At 37.0% G+C, this 18,033-nt stretch overlaps 1 protein-coding gene across 4 annotated transcripts; it reads left to right on the top strand.

Moving 5' to 3' along the window:
• Positions 1 to 34: 34 nt before the first annotated feature.
• Positions 35 to 17,214, top strand: LOC141903545 (delphilin-like). 4 transcript variants are annotated; one of them, XM_074791687.1, is made up of 31 exons: positions 35 to 202; positions 998 to 1,560; positions 1,789 to 1,994; positions 2,521 to 2,675; positions 5,050 to 5,226; positions 5,548 to 5,703; positions 5,885 to 5,976; positions 6,048 to 6,160; positions 6,237 to 6,307; positions 6,865 to 7,013; positions 8,948 to 9,049; positions 9,280 to 9,436; positions 9,577 to 9,728; positions 9,989 to 10,132; positions 10,925 to 10,971; positions 11,064 to 11,325; positions 11,456 to 11,959; positions 12,282 to 12,433; positions 12,520 to 12,604; positions 12,741 to 12,934; positions 13,118 to 13,186; positions 13,266 to 13,421; positions 13,493 to 13,579; positions 13,837 to 13,966; positions 14,075 to 14,131; positions 14,453 to 14,470; positions 15,130 to 15,141; positions 15,761 to 15,813; positions 15,888 to 15,968; positions 16,400 to 16,564; positions 16,814 to 17,214. In XM_074791687.1, exons 2-31 carry the CDS (start codon positions 1,140 to 1,142, stop codon positions 16,874 to 16,876), a joined length of 4,230 nt encoding a protein of 1,409 aa, XP_074647788.1. In that variant the 5' UTR covers positions 35 to 202; positions 998 to 1,139; the 3' UTR covers positions 16,877 to 17,214. The 4 variants fall into 4 exon arrangements, with proteins under 4 accessions (XP_074647788.1, XP_074647789.1, XP_074647790.1 ...); XM_074791688.1 differs by lacking the exon at positions 14,075 to 14,131; XM_074791689.1 differs by lacking the exons at positions 14,075 to 14,131; positions 15,130 to 15,141.
• Positions 17,215 to 18,033: the final 819 nt, after the last annotated feature.

Genomic DNA, 18,033 nt, shown 5'->3' with positions numbered 1-18,033 from the left:
TGGGACGTTATTGCTCGCATATAGTATTTACAGCTCTAGGACAGGACGACACATACAGGATTGTGTTGTGTACAGTTTTATACGCAGTACCGAACTCGGGTGTGGTTAATTAGTAATACACGATACACCAGGACAAACATTCTCCTAATTAAACACAAGGATTTCATATTTGATTTAAGAAAAAACCATGTAAATAGAATCGGTAAGTTCTTAAATTTTATTGGTTAATTTTATGGGTAACGGGTATCAGGGACCCGTATCAGCTCGTTTATGTGAGATAGAATGGCATAATTCGAAACACATTTGCATTAATTTAATCAAACTGCGCCATGAATTTTAGCAAATACAGACACGTAATTACAGTCTATAGGTGTTAATTCTAGCCCAGGAATTTGAATTTTTAAATGGAGTCGAAATACATATTGAAATTTGAATTTGAGATCATTGAATCGAAGTTGATATATTCAATTATGAAAACTAAGGTATATACATGTTAACGCGATGACGTTAGTTTATCGCAATATAGTTTATTTCAATCTAAAACGGATATTCCTACGTGTATCTATGAACTGTGTTTCGCGTGTTTCGGTATATAATGAACTCGTGGAGAAAAAATCTAATCATTACAGTAAGAAATCGGTTTCATTCCATGCGCCGGAAGTGCAGTATATAGAATACCGGAATGAAAACATATTGAAATTCAATTTCGATATGGAATTTATATAAACGACGTAAAAGCGATTATTGATCTTATTATAGAAGTACCTTCAATGTAAATAGAATGTAAAACATGTTGCTTCCAATAAATATGCATTATACACGCGTGGGCATTAATATCCGACATGTACAGATGTATATATGAAACAGTAGAAATCTCTCATTCTGGACCCGATTCCACGATTCCTTGTTGGAATTCGACTAAAGAGTTAATTCTATGAAATGAATAAGAGTCAACGCTTACTCGCTCGGTTATCAACTCCATTCTTCGATATTTCAGAAATTCTTGCGCAATTATTCTTGTATATACGTAAACCACCTGACCAGCCGAACGATGGAGCATTTTTGGAATTATTTTAGTTTCATATCAAACGGATAATAACTAAATATCGGAGTATATCGAAGTGAGTGTAGAATTAAAGATGGCCGCTATGGAACAACGTTTTCAAAATATGCAATTCGCACCCGGTTCACACAACGGGACGCTGTCTAACAAACACTGGCCGGAGAAATTCGGTTTTTCAATCTGGGGAGGCGGACCGTGTTTTATTCTAACCGTGGATAAGAACAGTATCGCTCACAGAGCTGGCGTTCTACCTGGGGACCAGCTGTTAGAGATCGATGGTCACGATGTTGCTCGCATGTCGAATGAAGCGGTCAAGACGCTCGCTCGCCATTGTCAGACGGTGCCTCCGACGATCGGAGTCGTCAGTAGACTTCAATACGTCGAGATACTACCGCACAGACACCTCGGGTACGCGTTTACCGTACAGGGTTCCAGACCGGTAGTGGTGAACTCAGTGAACCCATTTGGACCCGCTTACCAAGTCGGATTACGCGAAGGTAATTTATGCATAGTTGATAACAAAGAAATAAAATTTTCAAAACTAGAGCATAACCTGAATTAATCATGCATAAAAACCATATTCTAAAATTATTCATATTCAAATTAGTTCAGATTGTTTCTAGGTCAAGGATTGGAATGAAGCTATTTTCCAATCTAACTTTCATTATAGATAGATGGATAATTTTCTCATATTTTACAAAATTAATGTATCGGTATTTTTGCAGGTGATATAGTACTTCAGGTGAATGGTCATTTCGTAAAAACTTCCGAAGCCGTTCAGACTCTACTGGCGTCTCACTACGGTAAACTCGTACTGGGAATCCTAGCGTTTGATAGCAACCCGTTAGCGAACGGTCGGTTGGAGAACGCCGATTTGAAAATGAGATCGCCAGGAAGCCGCGTTCTAAAAGCGAAAGACTTGTTTTCTAAGGTAAATTATTCATCAAAAAGAGAATTCTAGCATTATTTCTATGTGCGGTTCTCGTGTGCAGAACAGGCAAATAGCTTATGGCTATGGCCACATAAAATGATGATTAAGTACAAAGTTGACAGTGCCACGACCAAGATTTTGGGTTCACCTCTTAGTTATAATGCAATATCCGTGATGGATCTTTTATGATGAGAGAGTTGAGATAAGAATCATCAGTTGTAGAAATAAATGTGTAGCTATATGAACACATATTCCAGCTTTATCGACCAGAAAACACTTGTGAAGTAAAATATGCTACATCAACCACTGTCACACATGGATTGATATTAGAGTACATATGATATTTCGAGAGTATTACATAATTCAAATAGCTTTCGATTAAAAATATCTAAACGCAGTTTGAACCATGTATATAAGAATTCAAGTACTTATACTATAGTAAAGAAGAACAGGACTCATTTCGAATTAGACGTGCCTTAATAATTGGACAATGTTGTAAGTCATGTGAGTGATGATTTAATTGTAGATGAATGAGATTTTGGGAAATGACTACGAGAAGAAAATAGCAGTAGTCGGAGTACTGAAACAATACGCTGAGGACAGACAAGTAGAAAGATTGAGTAGGTCGTTAGCATTACTGCTCAAAACACCGCAACAACGAAAACTCATCTCGGAAATCAGGTAGGATTTCACTGGTTCTATAATCGTACGGTTTCTTTCAATGTTGATTCCACTTCGTAAACTAAATTTAGTCAAGGTTTACAGCAGTTACAATTATACTAAGTGTGATAAACCCATGTTAGGAATGGACGAAAATAAACAAACCTCATAAAGCTTGTTAGAACATGCATTTCGATACAGTTCTAATTATCGAGTACTAAGGAATATGCTCTAGACATCATTCTTTGAGGTTCCCCGCCGATTTTGGACAAATGTAACTATAGTAACGCTGTCGTCCTTTAGGTCGGCTGTTACGACTTTAGTTTTGTCACATATTTTCCTTTGTAAATATTTTCGATTGAAGCCCAATTGTGATCCTCTTAAAAATCATATGAATATACAATTTAAAAATTGATTGAATATGGAAACAACTAAGACTAGACTTGATTAACACGTATATCATATTATCATTCCAAATCTGCTAGAAAAAATTGATTCTAGCCGCCATTTAATAAAGTTCCCGTATAGATGTTGCATGAATGGTCTGTGAGAGGTTTAATTGTCGTTTCGACCCGACCATGGTCTTACAGACTGTGGCCAAATTATGATCGAACACAACCAGAGAGTGACACGATCACCTTTCTGTACGTTACCAACAGAATCCATTTTCTACATAACTTTCACTGATAGAAATTGTATTCTAGTAAAGAATTATACATATGTACAGGAAATTCGAAAGCAAGTAAATTGAGTTTTTATGTCCACTACAAATGTTACTTCATTATTCGTTGAATCCAATATTTGAATAATTAATAAGTAACGGTTATTAATCTAGTTAGTTAGTTACTTGTCGTGTACCTGTACGAACAATATAATACATACTAGGAGAAAAATTTATCAACGCAACAATCTATAGTTGAGTCTGTTTGAAGTACCTCATTAAAATATCCCCATAATCATCAAATCAGCCGCAGTGACGGTGTGGCTTTTACCACCGCCGAATTCTTCTGGCAGTTCGGGCCATTTCTAAGGCTGTGGACCCGTTTTGTGGGTAAACGAACAATCCAAAGAGGATGCATTTGGGAAACAGAGATCCTAATGAGAGAAAATCACTGCAAAAAAATTTTCATATGTTTTCTAAATATAGAATACAGTACGCCAGTTTTGTATATCTATATATTAATTCCGTATATGGAATGATGAAACAGCTGTCTATAACGAATGGTTCATTCAAACTGCTGCAAGTTCCGAGTGTTATATCAAAAACACTTGTACAGAAACAGGTGCCTTTCATATATAGGTCGATCTAATAATTTCAGCTCAAACAGAAAATTAAAATCTGAATATATAAATCGGCTTCCAGTACTGTGTCCCCAGTTACAGCAATCATATATGCGTGCATTATTAACGCAGGAATTCTATAGCTTGAAGGTCACGAATAGCGTGACTGTCGCTTTAACTTAATTATTAAGAGCTTTTTTTTCAAATTTGGAAAATATTCCTTTCGATTTTTATTGAACGCCATTATTATTTCTATAATGCTAGGTATTTACTTTCAATAGGTAGTTAATTCATTATGCCGTGCGCGGATAGCCGGAAATTGAATTATGTCTTCTGGGCCTGTGGGGATTTCTTATTAAATAATTGATATTGTGAAATAGATTTGAAAATTCTTTCTTATGTATATAGGTCTTTAGCCATTCGTAAAGCGTAGATATTTTATAAACTACTTGAAATGAAAAAAAAATGGTAGCTGCCTGCAGAAGAGGTGCGGTCAATCATTGTTCAGGTCTATTATAAATGTTGACAATCATTCTTGAAACCAATATCGACAATCATTCAAGTTACCTCGGATGGTTGCATATAAAAAAGCGCTCCATTAGAATCGGCTGCTCTCCAGATTTCGCGCTTGTTCGTAGTTGCTATGGAAATATCGTTTAGGTTGTTATAGATAGAGATTTTAATTAAGACTCTACTAGTGACTGACTCTCTCTCTCTCTCTCTCTCTCTCTCTCTCTCTCTCTCTCTCTCTCTCTCTCTCTCTCTCTCTCTCTCTCTCTCTCTCTCTCTCTCTCTCTCTCTCTCTCTCTCTCTCTCTCTCTCTCTCTCTCTCTCTCTCTCTCTCTCTCTCTCTCTCTCTCTCTCTCTCTCTCTCTCTCTCTCTCTCTCTCTCTCTCTCCTCTCTCTCCTCTCTCTCCTCTCCTCTCTCTTCGCTAACGGTACTCGTTTCGTGGTCGGATCAATTACGGACTTTGTAAATGGTAAATGTGTGTCGGGAAATCGCTGGTTGCGGTTTATAACCACACCTCTGTTTGTGCGACCGATCATTTATCGAATAAAAAAACCATATAAATGCTTTCGTATCCGTCATGTTTAGTTATTTTCTTGTTCGCAGGCCTTTTATTCCGATACGACATCGTTACATGTTCAATAACATCGTGGACGCTGAACACGGAGCCGCGCCTGAAGGCACGATACTAGCGAGTACGGCCGCACTAGACAGTAACGCCAGGCTTGAACAAGCACCTGGTGCCCCCTGGCGACCAGACCTTCGTTACGGTGATATACCACGGTACGAGGGTTTTCTAGTCATATATACTTCCATACAGAAAAGAGTGTCTGCATGCATTATTCAATGTCTCTTTCTTCGTACTACTCAAAGATTTTGCCCCAAGATAAACAAGTGCGGGCGTTTTTAAAGTACCTCACAGCAATATCTTCATTTTCAAAAATCCCATATATTGTACCATATGATTATAATAACATTTCTAAATGCGAATTCTAAAATTTGATGTCAAAATCTTCCGAACAATTTACATCAAAAATTTCTGATTCAACAATATGCTATGATTAAGGGGTACAATCTCATTTGAAAACTATATTTCACACTCAGGGTTGTAACTGTCGATCGGGGTGACGGAAGTTTTGGTTTCATTCTACGAGGACATAACCCGGTATTCATCGAGTCGGTTGACCCAAACGGTGCAGCCGACAAGGCCGGGTTAAGAGCTGGTGATTGTATTCTGAAACTTAACGGACTCGATGTCAGGTAGGTTCGATCCAAACACGAATATCCTACAATTGAAGGCATTCGAATTAAAGATGTGACCTTCAACACATAACTATCGAAAATTGTTAGTTACAAAACGTTACATAATAATTTCGACCGTCAGCGAAATATATAATTTTGTGATAAGATCGAAACTGATGAATTTCTATGGTTTATTTAGGGAATGTAGTCACAGTCATTTGGTAAAACTTTTACAAGGAAGCGGAAATCATCCTCGATTTGAGGTCCAACAAGTGCTCGACACAGATGGAAGTAAGTTTCAATCACTCGTTATTTATTTCTAACGATTCTGTTATAAATGATCGGTGTATATTTTCTATCAGTGCCTATTCGACCGCACCCGAGCGATGCCTCAACGTCCAGCTACGGATCCTCTTCATGGATGAAAGACACTTGTGACGTAGTTGATCGAGACGGCAGAACTTTTCAGCAACGGGTAAAAAATCCGTCCATCGATATCCAAAATTGCCATCAATCACGGATAGTATTGATTCAACTGATTTTTTTTTCAGGCTGACCATCTTTTAACAGCAAAAGAAAAAGAAATGTTAAAGCGGGCAATTGCACGATTCACGAATACAAGGTAAAAACCCTTAATGAATATATCCAATTAATCAGCAGTAACTACATTGGATACTCGCAAAATGTGTGTATTATGTACACGCATATCAATAAATCATGTTACAGAAATATGATACAGCATTGCATATGTCATCTCTTCACTATGTGAAGTGATGTGTGAATAGAATGATATATATATACACGCATGTATGAACGATTCAAAATCCGTTTTTCTGTACTTTGTATTTCCATCATAAATAAATTACGTATGCTACTTAAATACATTAGCTTCAAACGATGAGGAAATTAATGTGAAATTCCACAAAAATATGGAAATTCATTCGAAATTTTTCCTTGAGCTCGAAGCTAATTTATTTTCGATGAAAGTCATCTTCAGGAATTCCTCGATACTGTATTAAGATGACTTTTAGAATAAAGCACGTTGAAATGAACCGCAAGCTCGAGGAAACATTTCGGATTCTATTTTTCATTCTTATTGTGGAATTCTAAGTCACCATCGCAGTCAGAGAGTGTTTTATCAATGATGAAATTAAGTTTAATTTCTGAAATTGATTTCAGGGATATCGTGACGTTTGTCGAGGAAGTTGTTGCACTTTTTGACACACCATCCAAACGGACATTGTGGATGTTTCTTCTTCCGCGTATGTCCGCTGAGAATAAGGAATATGCGCAGAAACGGATAAATGTACCACGTGACGTTTTATACGGTATGAACGACCGTTTTAGTTAGTTTGAAGTCGAGGAATTATCCATCCGTCCAAGTGTAGACTTTCTAACGAAAACGTTTGATATTTAGGTCACGGTTTTATTGTGAATCACGGTGGTGGAACTATCATTTACTATTCTGCGCGGTATTCACCTTTTGCGTTGTTTTTTTCTAATTATTCAAATTGATATGAGAAATCATCAAATTATCGATCAATATTTACATAGATTAATTAGTGTTATTAGTTGTGGTTTTATCTTGAACTTTATACTCCGAGATATCAACATTTACGTGGATACAATGCGAGGCAGTTTACAAAATGCTGCCTTTTAGTTTGATTTCGACAATTATTTTATCGAACGCTTAAAAATTACGACGATTAATACGTAAAATGCGAAAGACAATGAAATAAGCGAAACGAAGTATGCGACGAACGAGGAACTAATCGACAAAATATTCCCTCGAAAAAAACTGCTTTTGTGTCTTTTATTTCTTCCCAATCGAGCTGCACTGGGGATCCTAAGCATCGACATATTGTTCTCCAACTGCGGAATGACACTTTTATTCTATATAGGTAATCTCCATTAAATCTATCTGTCTGTTGAAATTGTCCACCACACTCCGCACTTAACTTAACCACGAAAATAACCGTACTCATTTTCTGTCTTCTGTCTACACTTTTGGAACGACGGGTAGAAAATAGGACAGCGCGAGAACATAGGGGGAAATTTACACTGATAAAACTAAGACAAAAATTATAGGGATTGGTGCAGCACTATTTTAAGGTCAATTTTTGATAATGTTGAGCTATACCCATGCAAGGTTATATATGTTTAGTTGTCTAGTTATCTTGCTGGTTGACTTTAGAGCAGGCTAGTAGCATAGTTATCATCTAATATTCAATGTACTAATGTATTATGGTGAGTTAACTTAGGTTCCATTCTATGTTAAGTCTACCTTTGATTACTAAGACATTTACATTGCTCTTGTGATTTTCGTGAGTGCTCTGTATTCAGTACTGATTGAAGCTTTAGATTTGGAATTTAAAAAAAACCAACCCCTAACCAATTAGTTTGCACCAATCCCTTCAATTAGACTCTAAAGTTTGTCCTTACTCGTTGTTTTATGTGTTAAATTTTCTCTCTGTCAAAAACTTGTGTCCTTTTTCTATTAGATGCTTTAAAAACTGTCTGAATCTTTCTGTGTTGGAGAATAGTGTGTCTTCTGCTTTTCAATAGTATAGAGTAGGATGTTCTAGTCTGTACACGACGATATTTATTTCCGTATCTGAAAGAACTGATATTACAGAAACGCTTTTACATTTGTTGTCAAAACGTAAATTTGTTGTTCGAAAAGAATGTGAATTTTAGAAATTCTATCATCGATCAAACTGTGAAACGATGCGTCAGTTAAAGAGGCATGTTCGCTTGCTTAATACGTTCTTTATTAAACTGCATACATGTTCACGAGCACATTTTGATATCACTGTCATCTTAAACACAGTTTTTTTCATCGATTGTCAACATTAAATTCTTCGTATTTGTAAGAATTCATGTAGTTACTCATTCATTAACGCAACAGCTGGGCAGACTGTGACGTCAATGTTGACGTCATCTATCTCGTCTGCTGTGTAAGTGATTCATCAATGATATACTCGGAAACCATCATACATAGATCAGCAAAAATATCTGTTACGGAGAATCCGTTGATTTGGATTTACAATTAGTAGAAGAAAGAAATGTAGAATCTCTTAAAAAATAAAACGCTGGACAACTGGTGAAACATGGAAATAACATAAAGCCTAAAAGGCTCAGAAACCCATATATTCCACATGTATAAACACATTGAAAGTAAATGTCACAAAGTAACGATCCTCTCGCAGTGTCCACTGCTCATTTCATGTATCATTGACCGATGTTTATTTCCTTTTTACAGACGTCTATCCTATCGATCAACAATCTCGTATATTACGAGCTCGAAAAACTAGACTTTCCAATAACAGTGACACCATCAAATCCTCAACATCCAGTAACACAGGTCAGAATAAAATCTCTAGATTTCGGGTTTTATTTGAGGCGACTCTGAAAATCAAGAGCAAGTCGCGCATGCATAAGATATGTAACTTGATAAAGCCAGTTTCAGGGTCGAATTCCAACTGGAAAGAGATTTTCAAATGATACATTTTAAGAATTTTATGATTGGTCTAAAGCTCAGGATAATTTCATGAATGAATTATTCAAACTTTAATACGAATATCATTTCAATAGGTTCAAGTGTGGAGGACCAGTCAATATTACCGGAATGGGTAGCTGATGTCGGTGAGATGAACCATCTAGGTTCTTTTAAACAACAACTGGAATATTTACTGACCCCCAGAGAACGGGTGCTTCTTAAACGTATTTTACAAACGTACCTTAAAAATAGGTATGTGCACCAAATTGCAAACGGTGCTAAGTTCAGTTAAAGGTTGATATATGCTTGAACGCCATGAAATCGTGCTTTAATTATCTTCACAGATTTAATCCGTAATTGATTCTTCATGAAATATCGTTAATCTCTTCTAGAAATATTCACAATCTAGTGGAAGATCTGTGCGCCATTTTGGATACTCCGTCGAAGCGAACGCTCTGGTTGTACATTATACCGTTATTATCCGATGATCATCAGTTAATTTGTCGCAGAGTTTTGAGCATCCCGCAAAGAATGCTCCGACAAGGTAAAATCAAATCTTACAAAAAGATCTCTAAAAATCCACCCCAGACCCCATTGTGACAATGCGTTGAACGTCCTGAGTAGCTAATGCATGTTATTATGCTCCACCACTCCGAATGCAACTCCATTTTACTTCTACTGTCTTCTCTTAAATTCTAATAAACACAATTAATATATGAAAGTTCATAGATCTAATCATGAACTCCCAAATGAATAGAGTCTTGTGATCTTATGCAACATTCTCGGATTTCTTTACATCACCAGAATTCAGAGATCACATGGCGAGTCGAAGTCCCTCGACTATGAGCACTAACAGTCAGTCGTCGGGTGAAGAGGTTTTCAAAAAATCGTCTGCCGGGCCGCAAGATGGTGACGTACATTTTCACAACGAGGATGAATTCAAATACAGTGAGTTTGTAACGGTTGAAATTGATGTGAGCTGCGATATTTTACAAGCCTCCAATAAGCCTCAACTTCCACTATGTGACATGTGCACAATAGCTTTGCAAATATGAATTCCAAGCCAATATTTCTCTCTGACGTAACGTTATTGATGATGAAGTTGTTAAATACGATGAACATTTTTTCCTCTGTTTGTGCCTATGGATAAAGATGACGACGATTCGGATTTAGAATTTAATCTGGATCTGTTTGAATATTGTGAGTACGCGTTTCCAGTCGTCACAATTTCGACTTTATTTCGGACACCACTTCGACCCAGTTCCAGACACGTGATCATCTATGCGTAATAATAGAAAACAGTTTCATATTTATATCCACTATTGTAGAACTGGGTTCATTCCTTAGTTAAATTCACATTTCATCAGTAAGGCATGATTCACCAGAAACACCTTTTGATGATTTCATACATGTAATTATTCTGTTTGTAAACGGACTAGATTCATTTTTTTATTTCTATGAAAAATTCTTTTACACCATCAGAGAATGATAGGATTATGATTAGTCAATTAAGCATTTTGCAAGAACCAAGTCATCACATCTGACTGGTCACCATGCTGACCATTGGTCTCATTAAAGACCAACGTCTAAACTTATAATGGTTATCATGCTGGGCTTGTGTGCTGCAAGACCCTAGAAGTCCCATACATGGTTGGGCTTGATGACATGTTCATTCAATTATATTCATGTGATACTCAACAATCCATAGTTTAATCACTTCATGAGATTTATATTTTGTAGTTGGAAAAGCGGCTGCGATGCTGAGAAACGAATTTTCCGATTGCAGGGTGAGTGGAAAAAAGGACTTGAAAATTGATTATTCCCAAAATAGCGAGTTTAACCTCGAAATTGTATACTAAAATTGATTTCTGTTTTACAGTCATCGGGAGGTTCATCTGATGATACTTGCAGTCGACTCAGTCCTCGTCATTCATTTATGCCCAGTGATGCATCCACACCTGGACCGAGCGGACTCGTCAATAGAAATCAGTTATATCCTGGGCGTCATTGGCGGCAGGCCCACGGACCGATCTCGGGTTTCGGTACGTCCACCAATACAGCGTCCACCAGCAGTTTCAGCAGTTCGAATGGCTCCTCGTTCTCTTCTCCGAGATTCGGGAATTCTCCAAGAGAAGTTGGCGGTACGTGAACATCGTGGATTTTAGAAATCAACAGCTAATTCGTAACTGTCCACCCCACCAGGGGAAAAGTCTGAAGCTATAGTGATTATTGCTTCACTGTAAACCATTCATTGATCACTTTTTTTTACAGATGGAGCATTCAGCTTTAGCCCAAAAGATTCGCCTAAAAATGGAATGAGTCGACAGTTCTTTCTAGCAGAAAAATCTATACCATCAAAACCGCTCGAGAACTCTACAATCAACGTAAATCCGTATCAGTGCCACCTAGTGACCGTCGACGGAAACGAAGAGGATAAACATCCCGTGTTAAAAAACATTCCGGCGCATGTGCTAAACTCGGACGCTAAAGTTATTATCGTAAATTCTGACGATAAGAGCAAAGTATCAAACGGAGACCGCAGAAAGATCAGCGAATCCGACATCGAAGGCGACGATCTTAAAATTAACTGGAACAATAACATCGAGGATATGAAATGTCCGCCTGGTGTGTCCGAGGAAGCATTTAAACTGAAATTAGAAACTATGAAAGCGATTAAAGCGTTAGACGACGCCGTGGCCGAGGAATACACGGACGAAGAGACGTCAGTTAGAGCGGACACGCCTAGAATACCACCTGCACCACCGCCACCTCCTGGTCAGTATGCAAACTATAGATAATGATTTATGTTGATACAAACCCCACACTTCAAATGAAAAAAAGTTCCTGCATTACAAATGAAAGTCCGAAATATTTCTTTTAGCTGAAATTCATTCGATGTTTCGACTTGATCCTAGTAGTTTACTTCAGTGATACTGAGATATCGTATAATTGTACCGAACGATAAAGTTGTTTCAATTTGTTTAACGTTCGCGTTGTTGATGACATTTTCACGGTCGAGATGATATTTGCAAAACAAACACAAGAAACGAGAATCAGACAAAGTAATGATTAATTTTTTGATTTACATTTTCTGCAGCTCCACCTCTTCCACCTCCATTGCCTCCGCAAACTAACGGTAGGGGGAGTATTGATGATGTAGATTGCGGTAGTAAACAACCGATGCAAGTTAAACGACTGAACTGGGAGAAACTAGAAGTGTCCAATAAGGAAAAGACCGTCTGGGGACAGGTAAACATTTTACCCACCTTTATTGATATACAGTTTATGATGTCTGAGTAAGAAAGTTGTTTGAATCTGAGATTCATTTTTTTCAGATCGGTGATGCTAACTATCTGCACGATGTGGTCAATTACCTAGAGCTCGAACAAAAGTTTAGCACGAAGAAAACAGAGTTATTAGGTAAATTATTCGACGAAACCACCTGATGAGAAACTTAAAATCGAAAGTCTCAACTTGACGGGTTTTCCTAGAAGTTTGTGGTTAATGAAAGCTTCATCGATCTAAGGATGATGAAAATGCTTTTGATCTTTTATAGCACAATCGTTCAAAAAAGATAAAAACAATGTTGCCATATTGAGCTCGAAGAAAGCGTACAACACCGCCATATTATTGGGTCATCTAAAAATGCACATACCTGAATTGAAAAGAGCTTTATTGAACGTGGATGAGGAGATATTCACCCCGGAACTTCTACAACAAATGATAGCGTATAGTCCTGATGAGGATGAGGTAGGTAACGATGAGAAAACGCCCTTAAATTCCTTATAACTTACACTGGAACCAGGTTCTGAACAGTGTTCGATACCACCATTTTAAAGTATCCTTATTCTAAGATTTGTGATTGTGATCTTTTCAACTGACGGTGATATTTGGAAATGAAATTGAATGATACAATTTTGGAATTTTTGTTAGATTGTTAAATATAACAGTTTTGCCGGCCGTGTCAGTGAACTATCGAAACCAGATCAGTTTGGACTGGAAGTAAGTTACACAGACTCGTTAAATGTATGGGTCAAGAATACTTTGGCTAAATTAACTCGTGATTTCTAATGTATTTAAGATGACGCGGATACCAGGCTATGAACAGAGACTGAGAGCGATGTTATTCAAAGCGAATTTTGCCGAAAAAGTTGAAGAAGTCCGCGATACGTTAAACTGTATCAAAAAGGCTTCACAACAACTTATGAACAGCAAAAAACTCGCAAAATGTCTGGAAGTAAGTGATATTCGACTGGTAGTTCGATAAGGTCAATCAATCTGATTTATGAAATGTAAATTGTCTTACAGTTGGTGCTAGTGATGGGGAATCGTATGAACAAAGGTAACAGTCGGATAGGCGAAGCCTCTGCCTTCAAAGTCAACTATCTTTCACAGGTAAAATTTTTTCGACGAAAAGATTACCACGAATTTATTCATTTTTTTCATATATTTTGTACCGCTCTTTATGTACCACGTGTGATAGGCATAGATCGTTGATTTATATTTCGTGTTACATGTGTGACAGGTGGTTGAAACTTTTAATTAAATCGTCATTCACAATATTGACTTCATTCAAGATGATATACCACATGAAGCTCGTAATAAATTCAGGATATTATTTTTTTTATTCCGGTATTTTTTTTGTCCTCCAGCTCGATACAACTAAAACAACTGATGGTAAAAGTACGTTTATTCACGTGCTCGCCGGTGCCATTCACAATCAGTTCCCAGAATATATCTCGTTACGGGAAGATCTTCCACAAGTGTCGCAGGCGGCAAAAGGTATCTATACATCTAATGTATAATTTCATTCATAATTTTTAAGGAGGACTAAGCTTCATCAAAATGCACAGTCATTCAAGTATTACATTATTTTTGGTATTTTACTAGTTTACTTTAAGAGGAAATGGAGTAAAAATGAGCAGAAATTTGTTCTGCGTTTTATTCGTAATTATCTATTTTTGATATCTATTCATCCTGCCACACGCTTTAAGCTACCCCCGGGTGGTGTTTGCGACCTATGCATTCGGCGCCCTCAGCTTTTCTAAGGGCCCTAAACGCAATACTATATGAAAGTGTTATGTATTGAAGTGTGAATATGATAAGACACGGTATTTTTTAAGTTATGGTAACTGGAACCTCGTCTTGTATGGTGTGGTCCAGATTTTCATTTTAAAGATTCGTATAAATGAAATATATATTGAACATATCTATGATCAAGAAAAAGGTGTACGATCTGCTAATGATATTTTTATCTAATCTATCCAGTTGGTGGAACACAAGGAGGTATGTCTCTAAATTATGTTTATGTCAGGTTACAACAGGTTGCATGTTTATAAAATATCATCATTGTTTACATAGTATAGAATAACCATTCATATAGAGGTCTGGCAGTCACGTGCTTTTCGACTTACTGACGTCACATCCGTTTGTCAAACAGGGATTTACATGACAGAGACTGAGTCTCGAAGTTTGGAAATCCCCTGATTATCTTTTGTTGTTATGTACCACGGCAAGACTCGAGCACTGACGGACAAAACAAACGATGACGTCACTTTTTGTAAGACCTCTATAGTATAAACCCGTAGTCATTTAGCTCGTGAGTCCCGGGTTTAGGGTTTTCCACATTTCTGAGTGTATGATATGATTATGAATTCATAAGTTATGATATATTAAAACAAGAAGATATACGTACATTATTTATACATCATTTCGTTTTATCTGGCATCAAAAGATCGCTTGAATAATAAACTGTAATAATTGTGGTCGAATATGTGTTAAATGCGTTCAGTCTAAATGAAATTCATGGTAGAATTAGGTGAAAATTGTCTTTTCGTTATAATCTAATATCTAATCGTAATTAGTATTTGTGTATAACTGAACAAAAATATCTTTAGAAATCTAATATAGATGTTATTTGTTTCTTTTAAAATCTAAACCTTCAGTGGCTTGCGAAGGTAATTTAATATTCAAATTAGTCGGTGACTTTATTGTCTACGCTTCCATTGTAATCTTGTGGTTCATGTAGCTCATCTTCAAATCTGGTATCGAAATAACTCTGTTTAATATAATGAATGGGGGATAGGTGTGTGCACGCTATATACAGCAAGCATACTCTTCATATGATAATCTTGTTGATATTTAAATATATATATGGCGATGTGCGACAAGATATCAAAATTACAGGGTTTTCAAGGCCATCGGAAATGATGTGGTATTTAGAGGTGTGCAAAGCCGGAAATACTTTACTTGTACGAACCTCGACTAGCGAATCGTTGATGCATATTTTTTTCTGGTGGCCACACGAACAATTAGTTTTGTTTCTCATCTGAAGTTATATATTTCTGATAAAGGCTCGACATCATCTAGAATATCATTTCGCTGCTTTCTGTGCTTCATGGTTAGCCCTTCGTTTACATATATCAAAACTGTCATTTTTCTTCAGAAACCGATAGTAAATTCATAAGGCCGGACGCCTTTCTGACACGTGTAACTTATATGTCATTTCAACTATACAGACAATATGGCGGCGGTTTGAAGTAGATAGGTTTTTCATAAATTTTCTGATTATTTCAGTGTCGAATGATTCTATTGCTCAAGAACTGAACGATCTACGATCATTTCTGAAAGTAAGTATCGGTAATCGAATGCGCGAGACGACAGTATTCTTGAAACACGATTATTTCATATCTATCTCTTTCAGAATATCTCCAATGAAGTCGACAAACTCGAGAATTTGGATTCGAAACATTTACAAAATGATCGATTTCGGGAAGTCATGAGCGTATCCTTTCTATATTGATTATTTTCATCTGATTTGGCGTTGATTTCGCATGAACATATCATATCTGCATTTTTGTTTGTTACCCCCATATGAATTTTGCGCGCAGGGTAGTGAAGCTCACTACCCGATGTACCTTAGGGATTTAATACAGTTTGTGATATATTAATATTTTCCGATCAGTCCTTGGATATTATATACCTGTGTCTTATCCAGTTGCCTTAAAGCTGGTGGATGAAATTGTAATATGTGATACTTATCTAGGATGATATGCAGCCTAAAAACAATTACAAACTTAAACAAATTTTAAGTAGAAACGTCGAACTAAGGAAACTTTATGGACTTATTCTTCTCTTGTGGGATTCGATCGTATATTGTCGTTAGAAAACGAACTGTTTCATATCGAGAGATTTTCCTTCACCGATCACTATCAGCATTTCAATTCCATCGCATCCGTAGAAATTCACAATCTCTACAGCCTTCAAACTGAAACCGTACAAGAATTTCAGAAAATGTTACAGTATTTCGGCGAAAATCCAGAAACAACGACGACGAACGATATATTCAGAATATTCGCTTCGTTCATATCAAAGTTTGAGGTAAAGTTTGTCATCTGCGTCGCGCTGTTAATCGTGTGTCCGCTGTTGTGTTTAGTTTCACAAATCCTAAATCGATTTAAAGCTGAATTTGATTCATTTAAGAGTTAAACTGGACCCTGGATTTGAATGCAAAATCATTTTTAGTTTTCCTTCTAGAATTTGCAGTGAGATTTGGTTCAGAATAGTTGTGAACCTATGCGTAATGTATGAATCCGTTATTCAAGAACAAACGTTTGATTTTTTTTTCAGAAAGCCCATTACGAAAATCAACAAAAGCTCGTGCTGAGTCCATCCGTCGCGCGTCGGTCGTGACATTGAGAGACTTCGCAATAACCGTTGTTTACGAAATGATTGAGACGTAACATTGATGCGGCATCGTCGAGATATTTTGTGTTCTTTCGATTCTTCGTCCCGAGACTTGTTCTCCTAATACAAAAAATGATTCCCGTTGACGCATTTACACTAAAAGGGACTCTAAACATTCGCAACATTTTCGATGGAGAACGGTTCGCTTTCCGGGACCATTTAAACGTCCGTTTCGTGTAATTAAATTGGTTAATAAGTTTATAAATATTTTTAAATGTAATTATTATATTTTACGAATAGGTTAAAATGCACTTTTCAGCTATGCAGTCTATGTGTACATACATAATGAGGAAATAAATGTATTTGAATTTGAGTATTGTTAATCATCGTTCTTTCCATTATATACCATTATATAAAGAAATATATGTGGAGACTTTAGACCTAGGAGGAGAGACTTTAAACCCGATCGCCTAAAGGGATGGTATCATCATCACCATCCCACGAGTAGAAATAAAAGCGCGCCGTCCGCCCAGGAGTCCTGGCTCGCTGGAGAAAGCGTCCCTTGCATGCGAATGATGCTGGGTATTTCCCATGTATACTCCCGCGTTCCCGCGCGGATTGCACGTGGCGTTATTACATCGGGTGCTGATTAGCGTCGGCGCAGCAACAACAATCTATCGTGGCGTGTCAGGTCAGGTTGGATGCTGTGGTGTTGTGTATACATTACCGGTATATCGTCTATGATGGAAGACAAGAGATTAACGATTTTACGTTGACATCAAGAAAGGTATTTAAAATCCCCAATCTTAATCAATCTTCTTACTTAGTTAGATGCTGTAGAATTTGATTGTAATGATTATAACCAGCCAGGGCAAGCTGTGAGTTCGGTCCAGCTGCTGTGCACACAAACACCGGCAGTACCAAAAATATAGAGAACTGCTTTCAACGATAGCATTCTCGGTAGAATGCCATCTGGAAGATTAAGGTTATATATGCATTTCCTATCATCCCAGTTTACAAGTAATGAATTTGTGAGGAATGAATAAGAACAAGTGTTATGACATTTAAGTCGTAGCTTTTTTTCGTTACAGCTTCAGAGACCGATACAATGAGTCAGAGTAATAGGATTTCCATAAATAAGTGATTTTTCAGATAACTTGACA

The sequence above is a fragment of the Tubulanus polymorphus genome, chromosome 4 (assembly GCF_964204645.1).
Source record: "Tubulanus polymorphus chromosome 4, tnTubPoly1.2, whole genome shotgun sequence".
In the NCBI taxonomy this organism is placed as follows: Eukaryota; Metazoa; Nemertea; class Palaeonemertea; order Tubulaniformes; family Tubulanidae; genus Tubulanus; species Tubulanus polymorphus.
Note: the sequence above shows the minus strand (reverse complement) of the source record. Positions and strands in the feature narration are given on the sequence as shown.

Excerpts from the sequence above, each read along its gene's own strand:
- LOC141903545 (XM_074791687.1), top strand. The coding sequence starts at position 1,140 with ATGGCCGCTATGGAACAACGTTTTCAAAATATGCAATTCGCACCCGGT. Across the intron at positions 2,676-5,049 it reads AAACTCATCTCGGAAATCAG|GCCTTTTATTCCGATACGAC; the intron begins GTAGGATTTCAC and ends TCTTGTTCGCAG. Across the intron at positions 12,935-13,117 it reads ATAGTCCTGATGAGGATGAG|ATTGTTAAATATAACAGTTT; the intron begins GTAGGTAACGAT and ends AATTTTTGTTAG.